Raw genomic sequence first — 23,293 nt, 5'->3', positions numbered from 1 at the left:
ATTTGAAAGAACAAGACTGTTTATCAGTATGCTGCTTTTATTTAGTTTTAAAATAATCAAGGAGTACTTAGATCATCTGCTTGATGTTCTTTTATTGCTTTTTTGCTTAAATAGTACACTAGGATTTTAAAGCTTGAGCTTTACATATTTAATCCAGAAATCACTCAACTTCTTCCATAGTCAGCTAAGAGATCCCTTCCAGAATTGTTTTTATTTAAGTAGGTAAAAAAGTAAGGATTAACGCAATAAAAATAACTTCAGCTTTTTCCCCCTGTTTTTGGAAGATATTATATAGTGAAACCACAATGGATTTATGTTTATAATCTCTTAATCCTTAGTTAGTTGTAGTCTTTTTTTGTTGTTGTTGTTTGTTTAGGTAACGTGTCCAAAGATTTGACTGTACACAATACTAATTTTGTTTTGAAACTCATCACAGATGTAAGTTGTTCTTCTGTGGAGAATTTGATGAGTTACTGTAATGCTATTTTGAATCAGTCCTACTTTCAGGTTATCTTGATTTGTCGATTAGGAAAAATTGTTTTTTCTAAGAGGTGGCTTTAGGATGACTTTCACGAATTATTGGCATGTACCATTTTCACTTTAAAAAGTACCTTTTGTGGAAGATTTGGGTGTATTTCATTTGTATTTTGTATCCCTGCCTGAGAAGGTGATCTGACACATGGTAAGGTTTGCATGAGTCTTGCTTTGTCTGTTAGAGGATTTTTTTTTTTCCCACTCTGCAGATTCAATAAGCAATGAGGTAGGTGTTTTTTTTAAACAACTTTTGCAGCAGGTTCTTCTGGCAAGAGAGTAATTCTGTAAATTACCCATGTTTTGTGTCAGATTTCTTTGAAGACACCCGCCCGCCCCCCAAAATAAAGTTGATATTCCATTTGCTTTATTATTATTTATGTTGTAGTACTGCTGTGTTTGTCTTCCTCAATCGAATTCCTTTGGAATTTGTTACTCTAATACTACGTCTGTAATTTCTGCTCTCCAGTACTTAGAAAAATGTACAAAGAGTGTGGGACACATTAGGCAGTGCTGGGAGGGGGAAGGAGCAATAATAGTGGTGACAAGCATGCCACCAACACGTATGCTAGGTATGTTAGAATTTTGATAATTCCCAGTAAGACAGGCTTCTCTTTTTTTCCTTATAAACAACTGCTGGACCTGAAGATTAGACGGAACTTGCATCTCTCAGGAAATCCTTTCTTGTCTGTTCTACTTGGCTGCTATACACTGTCAGTAGTTACAGTCCTACTTACTGTGCTATACAATGCAAACATTGTTTTCACCTTGGAGTTGGTATGTATTCCAGTTGTATCTGACAGTCCTGACACTTTAGATTTTAAGGAAATGGTTGCTCTCACCTGTTGGCTTCAATTTTTTCAACATTTAACTCTCTTCTTCTGTTTCTTGCTAGCCATTCTCATACTTGACTAGTCCAGTGATCCAATGGTTACTTTTGGTTGTTCTTTTCAATGCTACTGTGTATACCACATGTAGGAGAATTTGCAAAAATAGATGATACCCTGTGGTCTTAAGTGGTACTCCTAAATTAGCTTTGGTCCTTGTACTTCTGATGCATAGTTTATTGCTATGGGTTATGTTTTTTAATGCAATCAAATTTTACTGCATTGCTATAACGCATCATATCTTTTGAGAACGAATAAATTGTGCACATGTACTTTCTTTCTACTTGCATTAACACTTTGTTACGGAGAAATGCGTGTGGTGTATTTGTTGGTAATGTTTTGCTATCTGGGCTATATTCCAATATCAAATGATATTTCTGTAAATGCAGTGCCAGTCTTTGTCTCCTTGAAAGAGGTATACTTAATCTTCGTTGCTAAATCAAGACAAAGAATTATGATTTGTTTTAGTCGAGGCTTTTAATCCATAAGCACTTATTCACTAAGGCATTAAACTCTTAGCACGTAGCCCTTGAAAATTTCTTTTATTGAAGTCAGTGTTTTAAGACCTTACTGGGCTTGTGGTAAAACCTGCAGATGAAAAACATCTTTTATACTGTTTGCATGGCTTTCAGAACATTTTGTATTTAATCCCTGGAAACTCTGATAATTCTGCATAAAAATACTTTGCCACCAGAGATGTGGTGAGAATTTTTAAATCATCCTGTCTTCCAGCATGTCCATTCTTTATTAGATTCTTTTTGATTCCAGCTGTCTTATTAAAAAGTGACTTGATCTGCAAGACTGTAAATTTCTTTGGACAAGCACCCAATTTTCTTTGTTGATAAAGAGCTTATTCATACCTATGATGCTGAATTTGCAGACAATATCTTACTGTAATAGAGACTTCCAAGATGAATTTCTAACATTGTCATCATGCAGAGAAACAGCATGTTTATTCCTGAAGTTTCTCAAATTGTTTTTAAATTCTGTAAGATGGATTTTACATTTCCCTTGAAAAGAGCTCAGTTTGGCTGCTGAACTTTATCCTGTTTAAAAATGCATTTTTTTGTTAAACATATTTTAGGGGGTGTTATTACTATTTTTACTGTGTGACATTCTTTTTTCATGTATCTTTGCAGTTGTTCCTATATCAGTAAGTTAGCAGTCCATGCACAAGGAATTCCTTTGAACGTTTAATGTAATAATATTTTATCGATCACTTCTATATAGAACATATGCTAAAAGGAAGTCTGAAAAATCTATGTAATCAAAACAATTTATTTTGGAACTTGCCTCTTGAGGAGGTATTTGCCAGAATCTGGCTGCACCATTAGAGAGCAGCTTCACTGTGTTGTTCAAGTTGGCAGAGGAAAATATTCTCTTTTGATATTTTCATTTAGTTCCTTTGAAACCATGTAGATTCTCAGATTACCATCTGGTTTTTTGATTGTAACGACTGAAGGAACTCAAAAGGTTCTTCTACTTAACATATGATGCCATTTTCTGCTGTTTGGTTCAAAAACTGTTCAGTCCAGCCTTTAATGGCAATACTTTCTTTACAACATGAATCACAGATCTCGCATTTTCTCATAGCTGTGCAGAGTGTGCTCTGCACACATGTCAAACCTTGTCAGATACAAACTGTGGCCTGTGTTGCACAGTGGTGCTTTGGCGACTTGCCCATGTTTGAAATATTAAACAGTCCCGTTTATTTTAAATAGCTTAAATGTAATAATGGTTTATTTTTTAAATGAAATTTTACATATTCCCATGCTTTCCAATCCAGCGATCTGACATTTTTTTTTTTCCCAAGCAGTCTTTCGTATGTTCCTCACGATCGAATTTTCAATCTGTGTAACAGCTTAATCTTGTGATTGAGGTCACTGGACTCTGTGCTGAACAACTCAGGGTATTACATCCCAAGTGTGCAATTTTATTGATTTCGGTAATATCATGTTAAGCTTTCATTCTGAACAAGTGTTTTGCCTTGGTTTGTTTTAAGCTATGTTACTCCATAGTAATGATATATTTAAGTTGTCTTCAGTTTAGATTTTACTTCACTGGAGCCTTTTGCTTCAACTGTGATGCTGTGACTCTCACATTGTGCTATGTTTATGGTAAATTTAACATTTATTACAAACGCTGTAACAAAGCATGGGAATGCTTGTGAGCAATCTGCTTCTCTGTTTGACCCCTACACCTGTCTTTTTTTCAGCTTTCACCTTCTCACCCAGGTTTTTGCGTGCATTTGCTTTATTTACAACTTACCATGCGGTCATTACTTCTACAGAGAAATCTCTATCAGGTTTTGTTCCTTTGTGGGTAAACTGTAAATCTCATACCAGCTTCTAAGTAGCACAGCATTTTTTTGTTTGTTTTGTATTTTTCCATGTTTACTACAAACCTGGGAGTTTTTTAGATTGCACAAGTCAATCTCCACTTTCATTTTGTGTGTAAAGACAGAACCAATGTCACTCATGGCTCTTCTTGTGTTTAGAGATGCAAAATGTATTTTTTTATGAGGTCCCCATTTTTCTTTTGGTAGCATCCACTGTGGCAGGCTAGCGTAGCTTGGTCTTAAAACTGTACTTGCTCTCTGAGCTGTGAGCTGGGAATTTTAGCCTGTGTCTTTACTATTTACAGTTTTGTGAAATGCTTGCTCTTGTTCTTCAGTAAAATTGCATGCTGTTACTTTAAAAAGCAGACATTTTTCACTCTCCATCTTTCCTTTTCAGGTAATTAATCTGAGAAGTTGAACAAAATAATTTCAGGTAGAGCTGGAAATAGAATCTGTCTCAGTGCAATGGAATGCTCTGCCTCCTTGGATGAGCGGGCTAAATCTGCTGGTTTAGATAGCTTGTTTATAATCACCATTGTAAACACTGTAAATGGGTTTCGGTTCACAAATGCAGCTCAAGAATCCTAATTTGTTAGTTTTCTGTTGCTCCTAGTGCCTAACTCACTTGGGAAGTATATATTCAAGTTCCTATTAGAGACAGGTTAAGATAAAAGACAGCATTTCAACTGAATGTCTTCCATAAAACACTGCTTTAGGATCGCTTGTGTTTACTTCTGCCCTGTCTTTAAGGGAAAGAAAACATCCACAAACCAAACAAACCGTACCTTTTAAATTAGGTTTTGTAGTCAGCTGTCACTGCAATCGTGACGCACACGAAAGCCCATGTGTTCTATTTTTTGTCATTAATCTCTCATTTTGTCCTGCAGTTGCACAGTTATAAAATTGGAAAGACTGAGAGGTGTACCTACCGGCAACTTTGCTGGTATATACTGAGTTCAGCTTGTTCTGCTGTAAGCTGTCTGTGCCAACCTATATCAGGAAAATATGAGCCCAACAATTCAAACCTTGTATTTCATTTGGGACTCAGCTAAAAAAAACAAAACAAATGAAAACCCACCCCCTACCCCCAACCACAAAAAGCCCAAAACCTCTGGATCTTGTTTCTTTACTCACCACTGCAAAAGTCAGTCCCACTTTAGCCTGTTTACCTGTTAGTAATTTCTTTTCAGATTTCACAGGTATTTTGGTGCAAATGCAGTGTATGTTCTGTATATTTATTCTATGTTTCACCTGGGAGCTTCATGTAGTCTTGCATATGAGGTGTTGGGCACACTGTGAACCTGGAGCAATGGGCAATGAGCTCTGGCCATGCTTGGTTGTCTCTTTACGTTTTATGTAAATGATGTAACTGAATCTGAATGGAGAAAACATTCTTTATACGATATGAAACTCAGGTTTCTTTGAATCTTTTTAAACAACCAGGGCAGGAAGAATGTCTGCCTTTAACAGCTTGAAAAAATGATTTCATGGTTCCAGTATCAATCAAGACTCCTTACTGAAGAAACATCCTACTTCAGTCTTCTGATGTCAGCAGAAATTACATGGTGTGAGCAATTAATAGAATGAGTAACACTATGCTGGTGGATTTTCCACACATTGCATCTTGCTGCAAGCTTCGTAAGGTTGCGAAGCATCCTTGAAAAATTTAATGGTAGACTGTGCCTTTATCTAGAAGGGGGGTCTGTAGAATTTGAAAGGTCATTCAAGAGGAAAATTCTTTAGAGCAAACAAACAAAAACCCCACCCCCAAACCTTTGCTGCTGAGCATAGAAACCTTGAAGAATCTCTGCTGTTACACAGGAGTGTAGCTAAGTTATAGTGCTGTGAAGTTTCAGGTCTGTATTCTTTACTTTGTTTTGTCATATGGAGTTTGGAGAAATGGCTGTGCACTGTAGATACAAAAGTGAAAAACAGGGCTTTGAAAAGTATGTGCAGCTTCAGCTGGTGGAAGCATGTAGGATCTTCTCACAGGATTAACAAAATAGAATCTGTTTTGAAAATGAGATGTTTAAAATGCTCCTGTTTGCCATTTACTTCTGGACTTTAACCATGTTGCTCTTGCTCTCAAGCTTATCTTTGCAATCAAGAGTGTTATCACTGACATTCCAGAGACCTGGGCTTTTAAAAGATATGTTGAAAAACTTGGGAAGAAACAGCAGTGGAATCCCATAATGATAGGTGCTGATAGAGGCAGTCTTTCTTACTACTATTCAAATCTGTTCAGGTCTTGAAAAAGCTGTCAAAATACAGCAATCTGGCAGTAATTTGACTGTATTTACAGATGCTACTGCAAGTGGGTCTGTATTGAAGGAATGACTACTGGAGGGTAGTATCAAGGCAAGAAAACACGTCTTCACTCTTTCCAAATGTGAATGCATCTTCCCATTTTACATGTGGCAGAGGTGCTCCAGTAAAGGGGAAGTTGTTATAAAAAAAGAAAACTCAAGGTAAGCCACTTTCTTCTCAGTTTGGCAGGAAATAAAAATTGTTAGTCATCACACTGGCACTAATTCTATGGATTGTGTGACTGTTAATAAGTCTAGCAAGGAAGAGGATAAGGATCTAATTTTCTTTTTCCTGGCATTTTCTCTCCTCAAGTGGATCATCTTAAATATTGGTATCATCCTCAGCAGTTAATATATTTTAATATTTAATATGGAAAATACTGTAATTCCAGGAATGACACCATACAAGTGGAGTTTCTGTAAAGCAAGAGATCTGTAAAGCAAGGTGATGACCACAACCCTAAATTTGCCTGTTCTAAAGGAGTCCTTTTTTTTCAGCTCTTCCTTTTGATTTCTGTCTTAGAGCAATTCAAAGAAGGTAATCTTTGATTTTGCATCTACTATAATTTGTCTTTTGGTTAGCAGAATTAAAAAGGAGGGGAGAGAGGATCATTTCAATTGTGCTTTAGCACATATGCCCTAAGATATATTTCTTTGAAGATCCCAAGTCATGTTACAGAATGTACTGGCCTGTTCTGGGAACTGTGACATGCAAATTCATGTGCTAAGGGTATCTAAAAGGAAGATAGTCTTATCCTCAAGGTAGAGGCAGTTCCTCAAAAGGCGGTAGAGTTGAACAGGAAAATGAATATTTTTCTTGAAGCTGGAGCTTTCTTTTCTTTTCCTCATGTATTGAAAATTCTTGGCACCTTCTGAAAAAAATCTGCTGAAGACTTTCTCTTGAACTTGTATTACATCCTCTTTTGCCCTTCTGCCACTCATCTTGCTGCTATAACTTTCCATCTCTTCCATTAGTCTCTAGAAACAAACTGTGTTTGTCTAGACTGGGAGTGCAGAGATAACTGACCTGGTGGTGTTTGAGTTAACCCTAGAGTTAAAAGTTCCCTTCACAGTCAGGTGAAGCATCCCAAAGGCAAGTTTTATTAATTTAGGTACACCAGCAGGCAGTATTACTCTTTGGTACGAGCTGTTCAGTCAACGCTGTTGTTAACACTGCGCAGAATGTAGTTGCTGGAGAGGGTCAAAGGCAACGTTGAAAACCTCTGCATCACTATTCGTTGCAAGATGCAGATACACCTTTCATGCTTGCATCTGTTGGCAGCTGCATTTACCTGTGTATCTAGCCTTGTCTTTTTGTGTGTGTGTGTCATCACAGGGATTTAGATTTGTTGCTAGGCTCTTCACAGCAAGTGAAATGTGCAGGTCATTTGTTGTTACCAACTATGTATATGATACATTGGATTGTTATGTGGATATTGAGAACTTCGGAAAAACTGTTGTGTTTTTTAAAGATATATAGAGTGCACAGCTGACGGTGAGCAATTAAACTCTGCTTTTAACCAACATAATTATTTAAGGCCTTTTATTATGTCTCTTCTTTTCTCTTGCTCTTGGCAATTATCAAGACCTGAAAAATTATGTCTTTACTGATGATGCAGCTGCTTTGTATTTTTTCTGCTCTGCTTGCCTTTCCACTGAGTTTGCTGGCAGATAGGAATCTGACTCCAGCACAGAATCATGAGCTGTCTGAATTTTCAGTACAAGGAGTTATTGACTCAGCTTATTAACTCACTATTTTTGTGCAGTACAGTTTCTTCCAATAGATATACAAGGACAGTGTGTACTTCAATGCTTTTTTCCCCCTTCCTTTTTCTGTTAAGCATTATTACCGTTGCTAGCAGGATTTCCCAAAATAATAATTTAAAAAAGCCCACAAAATTGTCAACAGTTCTTTCCCATTTGAAATAAACAATGCATGTATTTGTAAATAGTTTTGAATATGAATATTTTCTGCCAGTGGACTGAAAAAATGGTTGTAATTTCTTAGCAGGGGGATCAGTTTCACTCACACCTCCATGTAATGATTCTCTTGAAGAACATGTACATCCAGCAGTAGAATGAGATCCTATTAAGTATTTGCAAATAATGAGGCAAATTTTCCTGTATTGTATTATCTCAAATTTCTTTATATTGTATTGAAAGTATTGTAATTATAGTTACAAAAAATAAAGAGCTAGACTGTGATCTCCTGTGGTAAGTATATAGGGAGTAAAAAAATTGTTTCCTTACAACATGCCAGTCCTTTGTAGCAAATAGGGTAGGAGTTATTTGGGAAAAAAAAAAAAAGACATTTTATACACATCGTAATCCTGGGTTTAAATGCTTTATGTATGGGGAGTGCATAGGGACTGACTTCAGAATTACATAGGTCACCTTAATTTGGGAACTGCGTATCTTTTGAGGGGTTGGCTTTTTTTACATTAACATCCTTTTTGATTTTTCCCCCCCCCTGAGACTGAAAAACTTACCATTTGTTTCTGTAGTGTTAAAGAAACTGATGACTTTCATTTGTAATCCTGTAGGGAACTAATTCTTATTATTGCAATTTAAAAAATAAAAAAACTTCCTCTTTCCTCTCTTTTATTATGTTTATATTTTCAGATATGATTCTGGACCAACAGGTGGGTTCTGGGCAGCTCAGTGAGGATGTTCGTCACAGAGTGCATGAGGCATTGCTGAAACAGCATCACCATCAGAACCAAAAGAAGCTGAGCAACAGGATCCCAATTGTAAGATCCTTTGCTGATATTGGAAAGAAGCAGTCTGAGCCCCATTCCATGGATAAAAATGGTAATGCATCGCTTTATTTTGCGTTTTGAGCTTTCAGTAACATCTGCCTGTTCAGTATTGCATGTTCTTTGTACCCACAGCTTGAACTGAATGTGATGCTGCTCTAAAAAGCTACTGTGTAAAAGTGGTACCTTTTACATGAGAGTGTTTCCTCTTCTGCATTCAATAACACACCAGTTTAAATTTGAAATTCAGGCATCCTGCACAATTCAGGACTATGCAGGGTATTCAAAGGAACTGGCTCAGATGTTGGAAGCAGGCTAGCTGTGTTAGTGTGCCATTCTGTCCTGGGTAAGCGGCGTGGCACATTATCCCTGGTGCAGTACAGCTCAAATACACTTGGGGTGCTTCAGGCACTCTCTGTGATCCTTCATACTGAACTTGTGCATTTTTGCACAGTGTTACTCTGCACTGTGGACACGCTCCATTAGTGCCGGAAATATCATAAGACTATTTCTGACTTCAGTTGACTATCCAGGGCCCATTTAGTTAAAATGTAATGGATTGTTGGAATAGTTTCTAAGTCTATGACAGTGCATGCATTAGCTAGTGTTCAACTGGTGCTTCAGATTTCGTAGTTGAGTTTGAGGGGCTGGAAAATGAGAAACAGATTTTCAAGATGACACTATTGGAGAGATGCTGCAAGAACTGTACCTTGTTCTTTCAGAAAACCGCTTTTTGGAAAATTGTGTTCATGAAAAAGAGAGAGCATGTTTGCAGTGGTTGGCTTAACTTTTTTTCTTTCTTGCTTTTACAGAAAGTCTTTCTAAGCTGTACTGTTGTTATAGGTTAATCATAATGAAAGATAATTTCTTATTGCCCCTTCCTTATTTACATAAACACAGGCCTGTGTTATGAAACATGTAGCCAAATTTTACAAATATTTACAGTTGATTCACTAGAATTATACATTGCAGAATTACTGAGCCTCTGTATCCACTATCATCACAATACCCACAACATTTCTGTGTGAACACCATTGGACTATAGTGACTCTTATTCCAGAAGTCACCTTAGCTTACGTGAAATCTCTCTCCCATCTGCTGTCCCTGGTTCAGGGCCCTACTGAGCTCCCCTGTCACCCTGGGAAGTGGACACCGAGGAAACGGCTGTAGGACAGGGAAGGTACAGGGTGCAGTGCTGTGAGGCATAGGGCAGAAGGGGAAAGAGTAGCAGGGCAGCTGATCTGGAAAGATGGGGCTGTTAGTATAAAGCTTAACTTTGATTTCAAGGAAGGACCTTTTGTTTGAATCATTGCCATATAATGTTTTAATAAGTACTTTTAAATCTAGCCACTTCCCTGGGGAAGAGACTCAGACCTAAAAGGCAGCATATAATTTCTTCTGAAGAGCATATTAAATAGAAACATATTAATTATACTAAAACATAATTTAAAATAATATTTATGAAGGTGTTTGTGATTATGCATATGGATGCACATGAGTAAAATAAGTAGGATGACTGTCCATCCTTTTTAAGGCAACTTTCCTGTTGATTTATGCAACTCTTGCTGATGACTTTAAACACATATTCAGGAGACACTTAAGAAAGTTAATGTTATAATGTTCCTGTTCCTCAGTTTCCACAGGATGCAAGATTGCAGCTTTTGCTTTTGCATCAGCTTTTTTACACTAGATCTTGTATAACAAATAAGCAGTAGGTCTGCTTAAAAAGACACCTCAGGGTAAGCTGTGAATGTATCATAAGCTCAATTTCAGTAACTTTCTGTCTGTTAGTGGAACTGATGCAGTAACTTGCACCAGAAACATCTCACTTCTGCCTAAGTTTCTTCTAAGAACCTTCATATGTCTAAATCCCCCAAAGAGAAATTCTGGTCAGGACACCATCTAAGTCCATATTAAACACACTCATTTCATGTGCCCAGTGGTTAAGTGATTCTGTAAGTAGGGAATCACATTCTTAAAGGTTTTCATTTGTCTGTGCTTATTGATGCCTCTGAGCACTGTAACCCCTGGTTAAAAAACCCACTTAGTCACTTTTACTATGTTTAGATTAAGTTAAATGCACCATAAACAATACAATTCTCTATAATTTTAAGAACATTTATGTGAAGGTAAATCATCTTTTTATCTAAATTACTGTGAAGAGTTCAAACCCCAGTCTTTTTGGACACAGATGTCTTTTAGAAGCATTGCTCTTCTACTTGCATCCTTTAAGCCCTAACGCATGTTTGGCAATCTCCTGCATTGACCTCTTCAAAAAAGATGATGGCCCTGTGATAAAAAAAAAAAAAGAGGAACTGGTTTATTTAAAGTTTCTCTTACTATCCATTACCCTGTTACATTATAAAGTCTGAATCCTTATTGCCTGAATTATACTAAAATTAGTATTAGATTTAGAAGAGGGGAAATTCAGTCTAAGGTTTTGGTTCTAAAAGGATTCACAATTTTTTCCCTTTTCAAGACAACAGCAAATAAGCGGCTCGTGGGCTTCAGTGGCTATTGCCCCAATACTCCAGGATTACAGGCGTTAGGGAAGAGGTGATTCTGGAGAGCTGCCTAATTTTAGGCACACTGACTGCTGCCTCTTCTGGCATACTTTTAGTCATTTCTTTACCCTGGGCAACTTGCCATAGTATGTGGTGTGTAAATTATGCAGGAATCTACACTGAAATGCTCAGCTTTTAGGAACTCTGCTGTCCTTAGAAGCTTGACCAGGGGTGGCAGCAAGGTTTCTGGTTGTTTTCTTCTGCTGTTGCCTCATGACCCAAATGCTAGAGTTCAGCTACAGTGTTATGCTCACTGCAGCTGCCATGGAGCTTTTGTACAAGCTTCTCATAATACAAAAATGAGTTGTTAAAATACAACTTTGGATTAGATGAAAGCAAAAGAAAAATCAGCTACATGTGTATGAAAGAAAGCAAAATTGAGGGATGTGAACACCTTATATTATTGTCCAGAGTGTGTTGTGAGACATATCTTTGTTTCCTGAGGACAAACTGGTAAAATGCAATCAAGGCATCACTTTAGTCTGCTTATTCCTATTTGTGCACAAACACAGTGTAGAAGCATTAATATCTCTCTTTTTAATACAAAAAATGTATTAAAGTAGTAAAATATTTTATTATTGCTTTCATTTTTTGGGTAAGAAGCTTAATTCCTAGAAGACTGCAGGGAGAAAACCAGTTCCTCTCAGGGTCAGAGATCAGAGTTTTCAGGAACAGCAAGGGCCAAGAGCTTTAGAAAGGCCATTTATTTGTTCCTGTTGAAATGAGGTAGGGGAACTTGGACACTTTTTCTGCACAAAAGGAAATTCTCAGTTTGGTTGAATTTGGGTTTAGTGTAGACGGTTTAACTGATAACACTCTTTAGCAGTCTGCAGTTTGTAAAATAGGTGGTTGAGAGCCGTAAGTCTTTGCCATCTGGGTTACGTGTACGGCTGTCTGTAAAACCACTTCTTTGTCCAAGTTCTTGACTATGCTATCTTATCAATGTATCAGTTTTCAGATACTCGGGAGCAAAGGCTGAAAATGAAGACATAAACTTAAATTCAATATATGGCTGTGCTGCTGACAGACCACTGTGATATCTTTGCTGGAAGATAGTTGTACATATGTTTTCCCTCAATTTTTTCTTTGTTTAAGAGCCTGTCAGACCATCTAATTAATTTGCTTTGTATTTAGTAGTATTATCTTTTGTTTACAATGGCTTTTCTTCACATCCTCTGCGGGGCTAAGATGTCAGGGTGCTATGGATTTACCATGCATTTTTAATGCTGCCATGCTGTGTTTAACTTTCACTTTTCATTAGGCATCAAAACTGTGAGAATTAAAAGCCTGCTTTTGATGTTCCAATAAAAACCGACAGTCAAATTTGGCATAAGAGCAGGAAAAAATGATTATTTTTTTTTTAAAGTCTAATTTGATATTGAATACCCAAAATACAGAGTGGCAAGTAATTTTAGCATAAATACTGTAAAAGGCAGGTAGAAATAAGAATCTTTGTTATTAGTAAATCATCCTGAGAAAGTTTGGTTTGTAAAGCAATTTAACTTCTTTTTGTTGAGATGAGTAGGTTTTTCACTCTGATACCAGAGAGCTGTGTTGGTAAATTCCTCTAACATGGTCTAAAGACCCCAAGACAATTGCAAATATACAATACCTTTCTGTTGTTATAGAAATGCTAAAATAATTTCATAAGCATGTCCCCTTTTTATAAAGGGTTCTGCAATTCAGAATTTAAATGTGCGTGGCATGGAGAAGTAGCTGATTTGACAAAAATGTAGTTAGGAATAGAAGTTCTTGTCATGTAAACATTTTAGGTTTTTTTGACTAGCTGTTTCACTTTTAGTCTAGACTTCAGAGTACGTGTGTGTGTGTATCTATCTATGTCTGTGTGTGTGTATCTGTAATGAGACCTAACAGACCTTCTGCTGATTAAAATCAAAGAGGAGAGAACTAGGGGGAGAGGAGTGCGACTTGTAAATTGTATTTCCATGCACCTTGCTGAAGCGTTTTTAATCCATAACATGATCTTGTGTCTGTTTTCTGTTCCATACATATGCTATTTATAACTGCTTCTTCTCCCTTGATGCCAGAGCAGACATAGTATTAGTGTAAAAAATTGCATTACACCACACATCATGTCTGATTTTGAAAAATTCTGAAATTCCAAGGAGAGGTTTATCAATATGTGAAAGAGCTTTGAGAAAGGAACAACATATTAAATTTGACATCTTCAGAGTTAACAGCATGAGCTGCTGGAGAAGTTCATTTTGACATGTTATTTCTCAAGCCTTTTCCCAGTTACTTTTGTTAGCATGATGGGCTGGTTTGGACGACTTCATGGGTTTATGGCAGTTTGAGCACAAGTGAAGGTGTTTGAGACTATGCTTGAGTGTCTAATTTAGGACAGTCTGCTTTAGTATCCCATTAAGTCTAAATTACCACTTATGTGAAGGTGTTTGTTACTTTCCTTAGTTTTGCAATCTCTCTTAAACATCAGTTCAAACATTTATGCCGTAACTCAGAGCTAGTTTACAGCTTGTGAAACTGATGTCAATACTACCACGTGGAGAAAGACGGACATCACTTGGAGCCACATGAAAAGGGTAGAAAGCATTCCTGGGTATGTGACCGTGTTCCTTCATTTTGGGAATAAGTCACAATGAATGCCATGTATATACCCAAGTATTCTGGCAGTATTGGGTCTGGATTGGGTAGATTACTCCAGCTTTCCTTGAAGAGAAGGCAAACTCAAAGATAATTAATTCTAGCTTAAATTAGCTAATGCTCTATTTCTTGTTTTATATTCTTCTCAAATGTATATCTTTTAATCAATTTGTATTATCCACAGGTTTTTATATTACTAAAATATGACTTGTATTTACAAACATTTTCATCTGATATTTTTTCTTTATCCACGTTTCCTTGTACCCATGATAAAATGTGTAATCTATATGTATAAAACTGTATCATTCATCTTTGTATTTCTTTATTTTGCTCTGTCTTTGTTGTGTCTGTCTCTAACAGGCTCATCTCATCTCTGTATCTTCCTCATCTCCTATCCTTTGGGTTCTGTAAACTCCCTGAAGGTTCAGAGGTAGTATAAATACCTATTCTTGCTTGGGCTTCAGATCATTTCAAATGTACACCCATGTCTTCATCTCAGTTTCTTGACAGCATGCAACTCCTTGCTATAGTGATTTAAAAAATACCTCAGGCCTTTGTCAGCAGCTACGGCACACTTAAGAGAAGATTGTGTGGAATGCTGTTGTTTTGGGGGAAAAAGATGTGCCATTTCCTCATAAGTTCATTTTCTTAACATCAATTTGTAAAACTGCAAATCATAGCATTTTAGTTAAAACTGCATGACTTCATGTGAATTATGCTTGAGATTCAGGCCTAGCATTGGAAAAACAAATAAAGTGACTTCCTCATCCTCTGAAATGTATGTATCATTAGCAAGCATCAAATCTGCTTGTACTTATGCAGGTACAATGGGAATGTCATGCTTCTCCACTGATTTAAAATGTTATCAAGAGGCCTAAACATACATATACAATACAGCCTGCAAAGATGGTATCACTGCTCTGTTATATTAGAATTTTAATATATATATTTAGGAAAACTTACTGTTCAATCCTGAATTTTTGATCTGAACAGTGTGTTCATTTAGATTTGGAAAATTGGTGAGTAGTTGCAGTGAAAAGCCTCATGATCGGTATAGCTGGCTTGCAAATCAGAATTTTTTTTGAATGGGAAGAAATCTATATGGCCTAGGAAAATAAGCAATTTCTTTTCTGATGCAGTTTCCTTTGACGTGTCATTTGCATCGTTTGTTTTGTGATTTGTATCTGAACACATTGTTCTTGGTTTCTGTCATTGGCATTCTAGAGAACTCTTGGTTTTTGATTAATAAATACACAGTAAAATGTCTTGGGCTTTGAATTTTAGGGAGTAAGTATGTTGTGTATGACATTAATTTACTGGGATTATTATTATTATTTTTAATTTAGCAGGACTAATAGTCTCAAAATGCTGAGCTTTATCTGCAAATGCAAACTTCTGTTAGTGTAACAAATATGGACCTTATTTTGATGGATTTTGATTTTTGAGTGGCTTGGCTTTGCATGACATTTTTGTGTGAATTCTTGCTCTATTCAAAGCTCTGGCAATTTTGCATTATCTGAAAAAAATCCCATTCATTTTTTATGTACACCAATTTAAAATATAATTTTAAAACTGCTGATATTGGCTTTTAATACATAGATAAACCTTGGCACCCATTTGAATATGGTTTTATCTGTTCGTTATTAAGTTCCTTTGTATGTAGGCTAAATATTTCAATGATACCATGTTATGCATTTGTTTGACTGATACTTTAAAAAATCTGAATGGCATTCTGATGAATTCTCAAAGAATGCATCTTTTCAGGTGCTTTATGTAGATGGTCTGCAGGATAATTAAAGGCCTTGAAACATCAGATTTATAAGGATTCAAAACCGTACACTGCATTCAAAAAATAAAATACTATATTTAACGATACAAAAATAATCATTTTGCTTGAGAGATCTGAAATGGAACTGTCAAGGGCAGGGCATGGAAGAGCTGAATAAATGGCAAGGCTATTGCTGCTCTTATTCTCTCTTATAGGGATTTCACTATTCTTACCATCCTAAACCCAATATTGCCAACTCAAAGTAGTAATAAACAATTGCAAGTGTTTTTCTCAGAGCAGATGTTTAAAACCTGGCTAGGGTTTGGTGTTAGTTTGGTGTGGGGTTTTTCCCGTACTTCTAGTCCCTCTCCTCTTTTTTTACATGATGCTTTGAAGGCTCCCATATGATAAAGATTTTTTTTTTTTAAATAAATAGCAACAATATATAATATATATACGTATATTTATATATTTAATAAATAAAATATATTTAAAAAAAGGAAAAAAATTGAGTTTAGTGTACCTGTATTCCAGGCACAGTTTGATACAGTGGTGAGTGCTGATGCTTTGGTGGAAATCAAAGAGGAAATGCTTATGTTTGTTTGTTTGTTTTAGTCTGGGTATGAAGTGACAGCTCCTCTCTTCATTCGTATAGCTCTTTAAGTGATTGCTGCTTCATGGGACTATCATGGTGCCAATAACTGTGTCCTTCATTCAGAGAAAACAATCAGCTGCTGAAATGATAAGTGGCTTGGGGATAAAGCACATGTATAGTTGCCAACGTGCTTTAGCAGACTGAATATTTTTAATGATGTTAGAACACCAGTGTAGTATAGTGACACCAGTGTTCACTAGGTTGCTATGGGTATGCTTTTGGTCCTATTAGGAATTGCTCATGTGCTTAACAGTATTCACCCCAAAGAAATTTCCTTTAAATCAACATGAAATTATACTGAAAATGAAATTAATTTATGAATTTTTGCAGCTTCATAGCTCAGAAGTATAGGAAGCTACCAAATATAAAGATAACCATGTAGCTTTGCAGTCCTGCTCCTAGGGAGAAAGCCACCATAGCACTGCATCTACCTACTATCTATTGCAAAAACCACAGGCATTTCACAAAGTAAATGTGTATAACAGCAAAAAATCTCCCCCAAACCCAGTACTTTTTGTCTTACTTTTCTGTTAAAGGGCCACACAGAGACCAAGTTCCAAACTGGCATTTTAGTAACTGTATTGTTCCATAAGAAACACATGTTCCTACAGTGTGTTTAAGATGCTCTTTAAAAAATATTCCCTATGACTGTCATGTGAAAAGTGAAATTACCTGAATTCTCTACCTTGTGCCTTTGATTGTTATTTAATACAGTAAAAAAACCAAACTTCTTGTTCCAAGATCCAGAAAGCTGTCTTAAGTTGCAGAGCTATTTAAACATCTCTTACTGCCTCAAGGTAAAACTTGTGTTCTTTCAGATTACTCCAGCATATGGGTAAATCAAAGTTTGAGGTCTTCTGTTGGCACGGAAAAAGAACATATGCTATTCTTACAAACTTCACATACTTACTGGTTGTGGCTTTTATTTCCTACTATGTATATTTTTACATATTTTTCTCCTAAAAGAAAAGTGGACACAATGTTTAAAAGTTAGCCTTTGGACTCTTATGCTAATTGCTTAGAGGCTTTTGACACCTCCAATTATGATGTTAAAACTTAAGTATTTTTAACAGGTGGTCCATGCTCTGATTCTTTTGTTGGTCAGTAATTTTATCTCCCTGGCAGATATCCCTGCTGTTATTTTCTTGAATTTTTGGGTCCAGGAGAAGTAGTATAAATGTAAATCCCTAATTAGCAACAGAAAGATTACTATTTCTGTTGCTTTCCTGTAACGTCTTTATAACATAGTATGTATATTAGTGTGAGTAATTATTGGAATTTATGTGCCTTTATATATATCCTATAGAATATAGAGGAGTGTCTAAAAGGAAGAAATTAAGAGTTAAGAAGGTCTAACATTACTAGATTTAAAGTTTTCTGGAAGTAAGTTAGGGCAGAAATTTTTCCCCGAGTGCTTTATGACTTCTCAGTTAGAATTAGTGAAAGGTTTTTTTGTTATTTGGAGATTATTAAAATCTCCAGAACAGTACACAATTCAAATCTATATGTTATTTATATTTAATAGTTATAAAGCTACAGGATGATTCCTGTAAAAATAATTCTAAGACTGCTAAATAAACAATACAGAAAAATACAGTGTGAAATAGTGTATGGGGGATACATAGTATGAAGGTGATGGTGTAACAATGATGGACTCAGTGTTTTTTCTTTAAGTTCTAAATAAAGACAAATTGAATGATGTTTTATAAGCATCTTGCATATTTAATTATTACACTAATTCATAGGTTTTTTTTTAATATGAGTTTGTTTAACATGTTGCTTTGTGAAATCAATCCTTTATTCTTGTCATATGTAAATTCTAATCCTGACTTATTTTTATCTACTTGGTTAGGTTAACATGCCTGTCATGTTTTGTTGTTTTGCCATTCCCTGTTTATTTCACTGTAGTGCTGAACAAAAGCCCTGATTTCTATTCGTGTTTTGATCTGTCCTTGTCCTGAATCAGAGAGAAAATGGAAATACTTACATTTTTAAGATTGATACATTTAATAATAAGATATCTAGGAAGACAGTTTAAAACATTCTGTTCCTGTACTTAATCAAAGTGAAATCTTTCTGGCTATGCTACCAGGATGCAGCACAAGAGTCTAAAATCTGGTTTGTGTCTTGGGAGATTTGCCTACTGGAAAATGAGACGTTGATTTTCATGAAACCCAACCTTTTCCTTGAGCAAGTGTTTCAACTGGGAATTTATGACCAGACTTAAATAGGGATACTGTAATGCTTAGCTGTGACAGAAGCTGGATACTTCAGTATTTTGGCAGTGGTTGAGATACTCTTGCAAGTCTCTGGTCCTGTTCAGACTGGATCCTGGGAAGTGCTCTGTTTCCTGGCTGTGGCTGAGGACACGCTTGGACCGCAAGCATGTGTAACAATGGTGTGAAGGGGACACGCCATGGCTTTTTGAATTGCCCAGACAATGTGCCTAGCTTAGGACTTTCTGACTGTCTTCAAGTATCGTGAACATATGGTCTTTGTTACTGTGCAAGTTTAGGTTGATTTTCACCAGAACCAATGTTTTCACATCATCATTTCTCAGTCATATGAGAGACTTTATTTGCTATGGAAACAAATATATGCTGGGCACAAGATGCTGACTCTGGGCCAGTTGGACTCTGTAGTTATTTCTGGGTATGTGTTAGGGCAGTAAGAGATAGTTGGCTCATATATTTGGTACTTTTTCCTCTACTTTGTTGTGGTGTTCAGAGCTGTGCGTGACTCCTGCCATGCCAGAGAAGGAGGAAAAGTGAAGGCAAGCAGGGAATGGCCCACCACGCTGTGGGTTTGTGTGCTGCCCTATCACCAGCCCCACACCCTCAGTGTGTGCGTGGTGGCCTCTGGCTATGCACAGGGTCAGTGTTGGCATTAAGTAAAAATATGCTTTATGTGACATATATTTGTTACTTTTTGAGCTTGTTTTTCTTTTTGAGCTTTTGTTGGCAAAATTTTGTTGGTCACAAGGCTTACTGTTTGCTTATATGAGACTGAGGCATGTTTAAACACTTCTCATCTCAAGATATTTTAAAAGCTTCTATAAAATACTTTACTAAATCCTCACTGGAATTTTTTAAAACGGTGTTTGCTGAAACATTTGTTCTACACATGTTAATAATCAAATTGTTCAATACTGAGTTTTAAAATAATCTTAATTTTCAATACATCTATTTTTATAGCAGCCCACTTTTATGCTGGGTTTTGTAGTTGTTATAATTGGAACATTCTTATACACACGAGTGAGTAAATTTATGAAAATTAGTAATCCTGTTTTATTCAGTGAGTATTCTTGTAGACAGACATTGCCCAAAATTGGCGGCTCCTCAGAGTACTTACAAAAACTATGTGAATGCAGGACTTTACTCAAATGTAGTATCTTAAAAATCGTAAGCTTTAATTGGCACAGGAAGTTTGTCTTCTCATATTGAAGGGTATCTTTTACATTTTCTAAATTATGTTCTCCCATTCCTAACTGCACATGATAAATGTTCTGTCTCTTGAGGATGTGCTATTCTAAATAAGTCTTTAATTAAAATGCCATGTTTAGATGCTTCATGTATGTATGATGTGAAATATCTGTAGTTCTTTAATGTCTCTTTCATTAGGTGTTGCTTTATTATAGAAGTAATTGTTAGTATTCTGTAATAATGGTACTTTTTTTAGCAGGTCAGGTTGTTTCCCCACAGTCTGCTCCAGCCTGTATTGAAAACAAAAATGATGTGAGCAGAGAAAACAGCACTGTTGACTTCAGCAAGGTAAGTGTTCACTCATGGTGAAGAGAGCTTCCTGACTAACAAATAGATCTATTAAATTAAATAAAATGAACCCATGTGAATCAGGAAAAGCTGTGAAGTGCAAATTTTACTTCAGCATTAAAGTTTTGTGTGTGCTGAAACACAATCTGTATATAATAAAAAAGAATTTTTCATTTTCATGACAAATTACTTGTAACAGGAAATCACATATTAGGAACATAAATTTATTGCATGATTATCATAGGTGTATATTTATGGAGGGGATTTTTACAAATTAGCAGAAAATTCTCTAAATAGGAAAGTAATTCAGAATTTTTATAATTCAGGTTTACCTCTCAGATTTTTACTTTTTTTATAAGTAATGCATGAATGCAAACTATGCTTTTTATAACCTGAACTCGTGGATTCCAGATGTCTCAAACAGAATGTGTTTCTGTAAACCTATAACTTAATTCTTCTGGCAAGCCAAGATATTTCAGTACACTTCACAAAAGATGTTAACTGTTCAGTAGTGGGGATTGCAATGACAGTTCAATGTTAGATAGCAAAGAAAAGCAAACAGCTTCTCAGCTTTAATTTAAAGGAGAATCCTAATTTGTTTAAAAGTCTGTATGTACCTAAAACAAACTGTCACATTAGATACAGATGGCAGACCTGACAGGGATAGATGACTTCAGCTGACACATTAATACAACAAAGGTTGAGTAAGTGAAGAAAGGTGATTTTAAACCAAAATTCTGAAGAACAGCACTTTGAGTCTGTTAAATCTTAATGTTAGTGCAACTGAGCTAAAAGTAGAGTTATGTGATTGCTCCATCTGGTGCCAGACTTATTTCCTAGCAGCAGTAGCTATTTGCACCATTTGAATTCTTGACTGAACATGCCAGACTAGGAATGGTATGTGGCTGAAATAAAGACGGGAAACAGATCTTTTTGTCAAAAACAGCAAGAAGAAAGGAGGCTGGCTGGGGATGTATTATGGACCAATTTTATATAGAGGTAGCAAGGAGATCTATAAATAGTGACAAGTTTTAAAAATTTAATGCTAATACTTTAAAAATATTTCCAACCAAGATTATAATGCTTTAAAAAGTCAAGTATGATTTCGGTTTCCTGATATTTATATTAAATGTTAACTAAAACAAATTGTTTTTGCTAGCATTCTAATATCAACATGTAAAATATTATAAGGTACAGAGGTGAAGCTTCTAACAATCCAAAGGGAATTACATGACTCTCAGGAATGCTTTTCTTGCATGGTTCCCCAACTGCTTTGAGTGTTGTAGGATCAAAGTCCCAGTCCATTATCTAGCTGCAAGATGTTTGTATTAATAAGGAATGGAGGCTGCGTCATTTATCCTTCGTTCACAATTCGTGCAGTGCTGCAGCTTTTGCTGATAGAAAGAGCTCTTCCTATTCAAACTGGCCTGGGAAGAGATCAGCATGTCATCTTTTGGCTAGCCTTAGCAGCATTAGATACCAACAAGGATGTCAGGAATATGAAGGAATGACTTTTGTTTTCAGGAATGAAATAACAGCAAAGGATTGTAAACTAAATACCTTTTTTGACTACCTTTAAATAGATCCATTTATCCTTTTGAAGTTGCATAACTACAATTTCCCCTTGAAATGTGCTATTGCAATAACTCCCAACAGTTATAATTGGAATTATATGCACATATTGAGAGAAAAGTAGAGTAGTACACTAATTTTCTCTTGAGTGTTGTGATTTCTTGCTCTAATTTTCTTCCATGTATTAATTTCATTTGTCTTTACAAAAAAGCACCTTTGACTACCTCGGATATCCTCTGCTTGCTAATCTATCTCCCTTGGGCTACTTCTAATATTCCAAATTTTGGAGTGGATTCAAAAAGCTAACTTAATCTGAATACAGTACTGAGACGGTGTTGATTGTATTGGTATTTATTTGTGAATAATATGAGACATGGCACTAAAAGCTGTCGAATGTTGCTTCAATATCATAAAGAGGCAGACGTAGTTTCTGATGTTTGTACTTGTGAATGTTTCACTCCTCTTCCTCTGGGGACACCACGAGGACTTTGTATTCCGGGGTGATGTGGAAGTGATCCATCACAGCACCACTTTGTCCTGTGTCTGAGCAGGATGGGATGGCAGTTTAACAACTGCATCTGACTGGTCTTCTGCGTCTTATGGCAGAGGCTGAAGGGAACCCTAGTCGTCCTGAAATGCATAGAAACTGCACCCACATACCTTTTCATGGCAATATTCCTGTGCTCCACGTGTGTTTCTGAATCAATCACCAGTCCCATACTGACAGAGTTTGATCTTTCAAATACCATGTGAAATAATTAACTTGTTTTTGAATACTGGGTAGCCCTGCTTATACATAAATTGGATTAATATGTGTCATGGCTTTCCTAAGAAGTGATGTTGTGTATTTTCTGTTTGTCTTCATGTCAATTTATGTTTGGTTCTGGGAGAGACCACTACCATTCTTTTCAGTTCTTGAGTTGCCCTGGAGGGGAATGGCCTCCAAATGAGTTACTTTGGTTTATGTTTAATCAGAGCTTACTGGCACTATTTAGTGCAAGATCATGAATGTGACTCAGGTTAGGGTGCAGATTAGGATGCACATGAAGTCTTTCCAGCTACATACCTCTTGGGATAAGAGATGTATAAGGGATAGGTTAGATGAAACATTCGAAAGATGTAGCTTCTGCCATTGACCCAAATTCACTCCAGGGCCATCTCTGCTCTCATTATGTAGCAGAAGCAACACCAGAGGTTTGCTCAGTTTGATGCTTCTCTGCCAGCTACTTCCCTTTTAACTGGGGCTCTGTTCACTACCTAATAGCCTTTGGAATCTCCAGCTGATAAATAGTACAAGAGACATATCTGGAAATACTTTCTGGTAGACGGGAGACTGAGTGTTTCTTTCAGACATGAATCTTGATCCTGTGATCTGTATGTTAGTGGGACCTTAAGGTGACAACTGTAGCATGTTCTACATGAGACATTAGTCATTAAATGTTAAATCCTTTCACAAGGTAAAAGCGGTACGGAATGCACATTGCTATGTGCCTGAAAGACTGTTTCCTTTTTCTCAACTATAAA

At 36.3% G+C, this 23,293-nt stretch overlaps 1 protein-coding gene across 7 annotated transcripts in view; it reads left to right on the top strand.

Moving 5' to 3' along the window:
* SLC4A10 (solute carrier family 4 member 10) overlaps positions 1–23,293 on the top strand; it is a 162,294-nt gene that overhangs the window by 90,966 nt on the left and 48,035 nt on the right. For 6 of the 7 annotated variants that reach the window (XR_008733516.1, XM_055718247.1, XM_055718249.1 and 3 more), the window contains 2 exons: positions 8,685–8,873; positions 20,106–20,197. Coding sequence is in view for 6 of the 7 variants with exons in the window: in XM_055718247.1 (XP_055574222.1) it covers positions 8,685–8,873; positions 20,106–20,197 (281 nt within the window). In the remaining variant the exon portion in view is untranslated. The remainder of the gene's footprint in view (positions 1–8,684; positions 8,874–20,105; positions 20,198–23,293) is intronic. The other variant, XM_027810803.2, reaches the window with a different exon arrangement.

The sequence above is a fragment of the Falco cherrug genome, chromosome 8 (assembly GCF_023634085.1).
Source record: "Falco cherrug isolate bFalChe1 chromosome 8, bFalChe1.pri, whole genome shotgun sequence".
Classification (NCBI taxonomy): domain Eukaryota; kingdom Metazoa; phylum Chordata; class Aves; order Falconiformes; family Falconidae; genus Falco; species Falco cherrug.
The sequence above is the reverse complement of the archived record's forward strand: the minus strand, read 5'-3'. Positions and strand labels throughout refer to the sequence as shown.